Source organism: Amblyomma americanum, chromosome 1 (assembly GCF_052857255.1).
Source record: "Amblyomma americanum isolate KBUSLIRL-KWMA chromosome 1, ASM5285725v1, whole genome shotgun sequence".
Classification (NCBI taxonomy): domain Eukaryota; kingdom Metazoa; phylum Arthropoda; class Arachnida; order Ixodida; family Ixodidae; genus Amblyomma; species Amblyomma americanum.
Genome location: NC_135497.1, coordinates 328155930 through 328165410, shown reverse-complemented (window position 1 = coordinate 328165410; position 9481 = coordinate 328155930). Strand labels below are relative to the sequence as shown.

Sequence of the window (9481 nt, the reverse complement as noted above, 5' to 3'; positions counted from 1 at the left end):
TCAGGACTTCGTCATAAACTCCATGCTATCGTAGCTTATTGCGTATGGTAAACGCAGCATGTAAGCTATAATTATGAAACTCTACTAAAAGAAACTTTAAGAAGCATTTAACATCTTGGCGAGACAGCTATTCTCTAACTTATGCGCGACGAGGTATTAATTTTTATTTTTTCATCGCCATTGAGTTACGCGCCGCCGGCTGTCGCGAGATGGCGCGACCGGTTTCTTGAGGCGCATGGGCCAGAATGCTGGGGATATGGAGGAGCTTTGATGGCATTAACTTTGGGCAACCAGCCTGTCCATGCCTTAGGTTCCGCGTTTTTTTTTTTTTGCCGGAGACAAGTTCCTTAGCGGCACTGTATAGCGCAGTTTTTTGTCAATGAGCCCTCATGGCGAGACGTTTGTTCTTATGCACATAGCCTACATAGCTCCTATAACTGACCCGCCGTGGTGACACAGTGGCTATGGGAAGACCGCCGTGTGCCATGCGATCGCAGTGCACGCTATGGAACCAGCAGGTGTTCAAGTCCAATGCGGAGCCCTTCACAACAATACCCCATATCCCATGAGCCGCTTTGGTACGCTACACACCCACCATGCCATACTTTAGTATGGTACAATGACGTCATGACAGCTCAGTGTACTGAACATCGCTCACCCAGCAGTGTTGGTCCTCACACGAAGTACATGCCAGTCTTGAGGGACTCGAGCACCTTGACAGCCTCCGCATACTGACGGGTTGAGACGGCGTCGGCGCTGCCCCCAGACGAGTCGCTGCTCGAGCTTGACACATCCACCTTGCTCATCAGGTGCTTCTTGGCCCGGTACGCGGCCAGATGAGCATAGTAAACGGGCGCCGGGATGCTAACGCTCCGCGTGCAGCGGGCGTACGTGTGACAGAGGTAGTAGCTCAGATACTGCACGTCGTCCGCAGTAAAGCTCGAGTCGTCCCACAAAATGTAGTAGTGCGACGGCCTGCTCGTGCCCTGCACCACAGACACCACGGGGCCGGTTCAACCCACGGAATCGCAGCATGATCTCCTGGTTGTAGACGACAGACCTCGCGTCACATCCCCGCCAACACTTAGGCAGTCTTAGCTTAGGAATCAAGAGGAAGAGATGGGCTTGGGCTGGGTATGTAATGCGAATTGGAAGACAACCGCTGGTCTTTAAGGGCAACGGAGTTGATTCCAAGAAAAGGGAGGCGTAGCAAGGGGCGGCAGAAAGCTAGGTGGGCGGATGAGATTGGCAAGTTTGCCGGGATACGATGGCCGCAGCTTTCAAAGGACAGGGTAACTGTAGAGACATAGGAGAGGCCTTTTCCCTGCACTGGGCATAGTTAGGCTGATAATAATCATGATGATGATGAATTTGGGTGCCTTAAAAGTTTGTTACTATCCTGTGGCCCCCTTTTTGGGACACATCCCGTTCCCGGCTGTGGCGGACGAATTTCGACGATGGAGGCGAAATTCGAGAAGCCCGTGTACTGCGCAATCTCAGTGCACGTTAAAGAGCCCCAAGTGGTCGAAATTTCCGAAGCCCTTCACTACGGCATCTCTCATAGTCTGAGTCGCTTTGGGACGTTAAACCTCCATAAACCAAACAGATCCCATTTTGCGGGAACCCTTTACTGGCAGTTGCACAATGAAATATCAAAGTAGGCCCATGCGCAGTTGCTATTCGGGCCCACAGCTAACAGTCATCCTGTGCTTTATAATGTGTAAGATGCGCCCAAACTCCCTGTCACTGCCTCTATAGTGGTCTGCTTAATGTTGCACTGAAAAGTTCGGAGCACGTTCAGTTCGCTTCTGCGTCATTAGGGAGTTTCTGCGACCCAAGTACCGACTACTGGGCCCCAGACTGCATTCCATTACTGTGCACCTGAATGCCGAAATGGCTGCAGAGGTAGAAGTCGAAGTCGAGCGGGTGCGTGACAACAGAGTCTACGGTGGTGCCGGGCGGCACGTTGCGGCACTTGCCAACCCCGTCCCGGTCATTGGCGGGCATGAAACGCGTGTGGTGACGCTTCTGGACCACGATGAATGTCAGCGCCGGCTCGTACGTCTCGTTCGGGGAAAGCTCCTGGCACGCCAGTCGGATGGCGCTCACCTGGAAACAAGATCACGGCCAAGTTGTAGCCCTGAACTGGTCGCCTAATGGATTAAACACTGCTTCTGGAGCTTGACACAAGGGATGGGCAGGACAACACCATTTCGTGCACAGTCCAACAGCAACGAACCGTCGTCTTTCGAACAAAGTTAGGAGAAGGTAATGGCGCTGTGAGTAAATTCTTATCGTATATGGAAAACTGGTAGAATCCACAGTAACTTGGAAGCTTCTCTGATCGGGCTTGCAGGTAATTCATGACAGCTAAAAATGCAACAGTGCAAGACGGGTACGATGAACACCAGCGCTGTGGTGTCCAGCGCTGTGGTGTGGTGTTTTATCTACATTGAGACCCGCCAGTTACCGCGGTCGATGATGTTCGATGTAGAATCCGCGAGACGATATGCTGCTGCCCCTTTCAATCATAACCAACCCACAAAAAGATGCGGGGATAAATCATTTTGCATTCGAAACTTACCTCGCGGTTGCGGACCTCCATGAACTGCCCCTCGCTCACTCCGTCCCGGTAAAAGATAATGCGCTCTGGCTTGTGCCTGGTAGCATGATAAAATGCCTTCAGCGTGTCTTTCATCATGTCCTTGAGGTCCTTGATGATCTCCAGGCGCGAAGTGGCAGCGGAGTCTGCCATCTGGACGCGAACGGAGGCGTGGAACTTGTACGGAATGGCATCCAAGCTACCAACGCACGCCGCGATGGACGGCCTCAGCTTGTCCCCAGGCGCCGGGTGAGTCACGTCCGCGCCGATGATGATAACCGGCTTCTGGAAGATTTTCGGCTTCTCCTTGGGCAGCAGGCTGTTGTTGATGCCGCCCAGCTTGGCGTTCATCTTCTGACAGAGGTTGGTGATGAGCGCGGCGTTGCACTTCTTGATCACGTTGTTGTCCATTACGCACTGCGTGCGCAGCCCGATCTCGGTCTCGGCTACCTGCTTGATATCGGCGTAGCTCGTGTTCTTGGCAAGCACGATGATGACCATCTCGAGGTTGGCGGTCTTGCGCTGCTCCTCGAGCAGGATATTCCGCACGGGCTTGCGGTTCGTGTCAGTCGTGGTGACATCCAGCGGCTGCTCGATGCTCATGCCCAGTTCCTGGCCGACGCGGATGAGCATCTTGACGAAGTTGTCGAGGCTGTCTCGCTGCGCGAACTGGCTCAGGTTGAGCAGCGTCCAGCGGGTCAGCGTGGCCGACTTGTAGAAGTGACGGCCCCGCAGTTCCCAGGTGCCCTCGCGGGGCTTGCCGATGTTGTTGTTCTCGAAGACCAGCGACGGCGGATCGAGCACCCTGCCCTTGAGCTGTGTCGGCTCGGTGCTGATTTTGATGCCGAACTCGCGCAGGCACTGGTCGCTGCTGCTGACCAGATCCCGCACCGACTGGCGGATCTCGTTGAAGCGCTTGGCCGGTGGCTGGGCCGTACGCTTGATCATCTCGGACGTCTGGTTCTCGTCCAGTTTCTTCTTGCAGTGCTGCCCTTCGACGATCACGCAGACCTCCAGCGGGAGGTAGACCGGGTGGTTTTCGCTGCCGGTTTGGATGCAGGGCAGGTTCGGGTACTTGAGGCGGTCGTAACGGTTTTGGAAGTAGTCGGCCACCGAGCAACGGGTGCCGTCTTCCATTTCGAAGTAGAGCTTCTTGGCTGGTTCCTTGGTGACGCGAATTACCTTGTACTTGCGAGGGTATGGAAGGTGGGTGACCTTGACGCGCAAACCCTTGAGCTCCTTGTTGAGACGAACGTTCTGGAAGTCGCGCAGGTTCTTGAAGTCTCCGGCCGACATCTCGCGCCGGCAATCGCTGAACAGTTTGCACATGAAGTCGGTCACGGGTAGAGGCTCGTAGAAGGCGGTGGCCGAAATGTCGACGTTGAGCATGGGCTTCCACTGAGCAGGTCGAACGCTAGTGTAGTAGCCGAACCAGACTTCGCGGCCACCTCCAAGGGTGTTGTATTCGCCTGGGGCCGGCGGCCTGAAGAAGGACCGCCCGACGGGCGTGAGTTTTATCGACGGTCCGTGCCGCAGCACGATGTCCACGGCTTGGAGGACCTCCTGAGGAACATGGCTGACGCGTCTGTCGAAGACCGCCTGTAGCGCGTCCAGATTCACGGTGGCCGCGTACTGGATCTTCACGATGAACTTCTGAATCCGCTGGTCCTCCTCGAAGTCGACCGTGAAGGTGCGCTCACGGAAATTGAGCTCACGGCGCGTGTACAAGTTCTTGCGGCCGTCGAAGGCGGGCATGCAGCCACTCAGGTCGACCCGGTACTTCTTGACGAGCAACTCGATGACCAGGCGGTTGATCTTGGTGCTGATGCAGCGGTACTTGCGCTTCTCGGGCACTTTGTTGGTCTCCTTGCGCGACTCTGAGCATATCTCCACGTCGTAGTGGAAAACGTTACCGGAAGGGATCTCAACGCTGAAGTGGTTGGCGGTCAACTGGATCGGCCGGCCCAGTTTGCCTTGAGTAGGCCGGCGCGGGAAGTGAGACGGCAATGTCCGCTCGATTTCCTGCAGAGCGCGCCGGGGCAGCCCGCGGCTAAGGTTTAAATTCCGACAGCGCACAACTCGTGTCCAACATTCTTGGACAAAATTTGAAAATTTTAAGATACTCTTATGGAAATATTGAAGGTAATGGTCATAGTCCGATTTTTTCTTTACTAGCTGGCATCACGCTGTTCAGACTGCCATAGAAAAACAATGAGGAACGCTTTTGACGGTAGCAAGAACATAAATGAAAACATGCAAGCCTGCCGACGGCAGATATTTTGTCCAGAATTGTCGGTTAGGCGGTTGAATTACGCACAAATTCCGCGCGTAAACTACGCCTGACCTCTGCGTTAGCTGTCTAAAAGTAAACTCCTCCATACATTGGTTAATCGATAAAAGTCAAAAGTCAACTCCTCCACACTGACGATCTGACTTGCGCGTCACGCTGTTGATATGGAGAGCTCAAAATTATCTCGGTAAAGTAAGGAGAGTGAATGGAGTGCATTGGTCAGATTTTCGCGTCTCCACGCCGCGGATGAGAACTCGCGATTTTGTTTCGGTGATACTTTTTCGCCTGTGGACTACTAGCACGGAACCCATTCCAGTGAGCTCTTAATCGATAGCAGTACGCCTTCTTATCTTTTACTTGTAAAATACCTCGAATTACGAGAGAAATGCGAAAAATTCAAATTTCAGAGATTCCTGCGGGGAAAAGTGACAGCTGTAGGCAACCTCAAGTTTGCAGCGTCACTCGAAGCACTCTAACACACGCCAGCGAGAGCACCAAGCCTTCTTTGATGGAGTGAAGGCGCCAAATTTTTGGCACTGTGCCTTTGGTCTGCACACAATAACTGCAGTATGAACTCTGCTTTGTCGTTTTAATTAACTGAAACTTACACTGAACTGTTGCAGAAATCAAGATTTCACGTGGTGATTCATTTTAACTAATTGTGTGCGTGTCTGTTTGTTTCACTTAATGGCGCATAAGCAGCTGAGGCTATCATGGACAGGGTTGGTAAGATCTCACTGGTGTGCTGGCGGACAACTTCTTTTAAAAACCAATTTCCTGGTCACATTTCCTTGTTTTAGGAATTTAACTAACTACTCGTGTCAGGTTTCCTAGTGTATTCTCTCCTAAGAGCAAGCAAGGGTGGAAAGGGACGCGTTTGTTGCGAAATTTCGAGTTTCCTGCATGAAAAAATGCGGACGCCACATTCACAAAGATTTTCTTGTTTCATAATGTGCGCAATCATTCGCAAGCAAAAATACACAATAAAAATTTCGGCGAGCACATTAAGCGAGCCCGTAGTGCTTTTACACAACCACATTCCAATTTCCGTACTTCGTTGAAGCCATCAAGTGGCGTTCGTCAAGTAGCTGCATAGGCAACGCCGAGTGCCGATCAAGGAATGTAAAGACGTGTATAATCATTCTCCACGTTGTATCTGAATCCCCTCAATGAGCTGAAAATAAAGCGAACCTCGGAAGAAAAAATTGAAAATTGGTTTTTTGATGAAAGGTAATGGCGCAGTAATTGTCTCTCATACGTCGCGAAAATATGGGTTTCCCCAAAGGTACCTTCACATGATATAAGGCGGGACTGCACTTACTGAATCGCATGTGCCGGGGGACACCGGAACTGCGCCGTAAAAGAAGGGAGGAAGGTGGGAGGGAAAAAGAGAAAGAGGTGCCGTAGTGGAGGTCTCTGGAATAATTTCCACCATTAACTTCTGAAGCACGCCGCTCACCTCCAATACTGTCCATACTCTCGACATCAGGCCCTCCCAATGGTGGGACGCCGTCACGTACTTTCACGCCATTTCTTCCTTTCTCTTCCCTCGCGGTGCCAAAAAACGCGAGCGGCGCATGCAAGCACCGATGTCATACGTAGCGCGATTATTCCGGGGAGTGCTCAGGTTTAGCATCGCGTAGGAGCCAAAGTCGACAAGCGAAGAGGAGCCGCAAAGCAGAAGAGAGGGATGTAGTCGAGGGTTTGACGGCATACCGTCTGGTCAGGAATCATGGTGATGCAGATTGCTGGTCACTGGCCAAAGTCAAAAGATGAAAAGACGTTTCGGGAGCACTACGGCTCCCTTGTTCACTATGAAACAATCGGCGCACGGATCCGTCCTTTTGTAGCACCCAGTAGCGTTTTTAATGATTCAGCATAGATAGGATGCAGAGTTCCGTCGTTCCTGTTTAATGTGTTAGACGATGTCTGTAAAATAGGTGACTTAAGATTCTGCCGTGCTGATGTGTTCTTTTCTGTTGTCAATATCTTTATTTGATCCCAGCTAATCTCGTGGCCGGATTCTTGCACATGCTCTGCGATGGCGATAGATGCTACTTTCTGGTTTCGGACGTCATTCTGGTGCTCTCTCAGGCGTCTCCTGAAGTCCTTTGTTTCACCGATATATATTGATGAGCAATCGGCGCAGTCAATCTCATACACAACACCTGGAAATCTTTCACGAGGGAGCTTGTCCTTCACATTCACCAGTTCTGTTCGCACCTTGCCAGCGGGGACGTGCGCGATGTTGACGCCATGCTTGCGGAAAATACGAGCAAGCGCTTCGCTAATTCCCGCTACGTATGGGACAAGCTCGTTTTTCTTTTGGTTTTTTGCTATCGCGTTCTTCGGAGGTAGACACAGACGCGAGAGCACAGAAAAACCAAAAGAAAAACGAGCTGCTGTCCCATACGTAGCGGGAATTAGCGAAGTGCTTGCTCGTATTTTCCGCAAGCATGGCGTCAACATCGCGCACGTCCCCGCTGGCAAGTTGCCAACATAACTGGTGATTGTGAAGGACAAGCTCCCTCGTGAGAGATTTCCAGGTGTTGTGTATGAGATTGACTGCGCCGGTTGCTCATCAATATATATCGGTGAAACAAAGGACTTCAGGAGACGCCTGAGAGAGCACCAGAACGACGTCCTAAACAAGAAAGCAGCATCTAACGCCATCGCCGAGCACGTGCAAGAATCCGGCCACGAGCTTAACTGGGATCAAGTAAAGATATTGACAACAGAAAAGAACACATCAGCACGGCAGAATCTTGAGTCCCTTATCATAGAGACATCGTCTAACACATTAAACAGGAACGACGTAACTCTACATCCTATCTATGCTAAATCCTTAAAAACGCTACTGGGTGCTACAAAAGAACGTATCCGTGCGCCGATTGCTTCATAGTGAACAAGGGAGCCGTAGTGCTCCCGAAACGTCTTTTCATCTTTTGACTGGCCAGTGACCAGCAATCTGCCTCAGAAGAGAGGGGATTGTGCGCTACCTTTGTCCGCTGAGGGGCGTTAATAGAGTTAGCATCACGTGACATTTCTGAAGCCTAGTCATAAAACGTATAATGGAAAGCCTCATGGGAAATGCACCCACGTGAAAAGGCAGCGGTAGCTGCTAACAAAGATTCACTTTCGCTTGCTGCGCAGCGTAACGCCTGCGCTTGAATTTTTTTTGAGACGCGCCTTGGGCGCAATCTGTGCAACCTGAGATGGAATCTATGGAAGCTCGATGCAGTACGGTGCATGCACGGTCACTGAAAACACCACTCACCAAGCCATGGCTTGCAGTCTGGCAACTATCAAGAGCCGCAAACGTGCCCAGGCAGGCGCGCTGTTGACGAGAATGTGGCGCCATCTGGCGAACTCAGGGCGAACTGCGCATGCGCGGTAGCGGTACGCGGTCTGGCAAACTATCTGCTGGCATGCTACGACGGCATTGCCGCCCACACCCATCCACAGGGTTCAGACACGTCCGTGGGGGCACGCAGGAGCAGCCGCCGCTCACCTGAATGCTGACCTCGTCATTCTGCGACTTGGTGTTGCCGACACCATTGCGGGCCTGCACGGGCGCGGCCGTCGGCGAAGTCGAGGTGGTGGGCACGCCTTCGGTGGGCGCCACAGTGTGAGCCCCGTTGCCGTTGGTTCCCTCTGCGCGGGTGATGACGGCTGTTCCGGCGGCAGTGCTGGAGAGAATCTGGGGTGGGGCTGCTCTGACCACCCGCTGCTGCACGGCTTGCGCGAACGAAAGCGCCGATGGGGCGCCCGGCGAGCGTCCAGTAGGCCGCCCTAGACCAAAGGGAAGGAGTTAGCGTCAACGATATCGACAAGGCTTACCGATGCGTGACCAGTTTTGCCAACATGGCGTGACCGAACAGCTCCGAGCACTAACAGGCGATTCACTATTGCGCACCTGCAAGAATGGGCTATGTATATGTTACGTCGCTGAAGCCATGATAATCCCGCCTTCTGTAGAGCACCCGCCTTGGATTTGGAGGTGGTGGGTTCGACTCCTGCTGTAGGATGATTACGCAGCCGTTTCTCAAAATAAGTAGAAGCTATGCCCCGGCAGGGTGCTCGGATTGCTAGGTTTGCATGGCTTGACAAAGGAGCCTGCGCCCTCAAATCCTGTCGCTGTGGGCTTGAAGAGACACATCGGAAATACACTAGATCTTGCATTCGGTCAAAGCGCACTTTGGCTTGAGATGAATATTTTTCTGAAAACCAAATAAAAATCGGGGAAAGGCGAGAGAAGGTTGTTGAAACTGATTGAGATAATCCATGAGGTAAGCCTATCGAACGAATTATGGCTTTGAGAGCAAGGTAGCAGGGTCCTGATCGGAAGTATCGGGCGACACGCCCCGCAGTGGTTAATGTATGGCAAGGAGGCAAGACTAGTCGACACAGCCATTGTGAACCAACCCACTCGGCGATTCGAGATGCTCTATATCCAAAAACCAATATGCGTCAATTAACACCATCCGACGCGTCGGAATAACTGCTACCTCGGCTACATTCGAGCGCAAATAACAGGACTTGCTACTCCCTTTACACCCATTGTAGCGGGCTCGCACAGGAGCAGCGGC

General features: G+C 52.3%; 1 protein-coding gene across 1 annotated transcript; it reads right to left on the bottom strand.

The window, feature by feature from the left end:
* Positions 1–674: 674 nt before the first annotated feature.
* Positions 675–8253, bottom strand: LOC144120713 (protein argonaute-4-like). The gene is made up of 4 exons (XM_077653372.1): positions 8170–8253; positions 2585–4624; positions 1882–2109; positions 675–986 (listed from the first exon to the last, which is right to left on the bottom strand). The coding sequence occupies exons 1-4, from the start codon at positions 8251–8253 to the stop codon at positions 675–677; spliced, it is 2664 nt and encodes an 887-aa protein (XP_077509498.1).
* Between the last annotated feature and the right edge of the window lie 1228 nt (positions 8254–9481).

What these genes read in the sequence shown, in the direction of transcription:
- LOC144120713 (XM_077653372.1), bottom strand. Translation starts at nt 8,253, where the DNA reads ATGGCGCCACATTCTCGTCAACAGCGCGCCTGCCTGGGCACGTTTGCG. An exon ending in AGACTGCAAGCCATGGCTTG is followed by an intron (nt 4,625 to 8,169) that starts GTGAGTGGTGTT and finishes CGCGCTCTGCAG; the next exon opens with GAAATCGAGCGGACATTGCC. An exon ending in GCAGCCATTTCGGCATTCAG is followed by an intron (nt 987 to 1,881) that starts GTGCACAGTAAT and finishes TCTGTGGTGCAG; the next exon opens with GGCACGAGCAGGCCGTCGCA.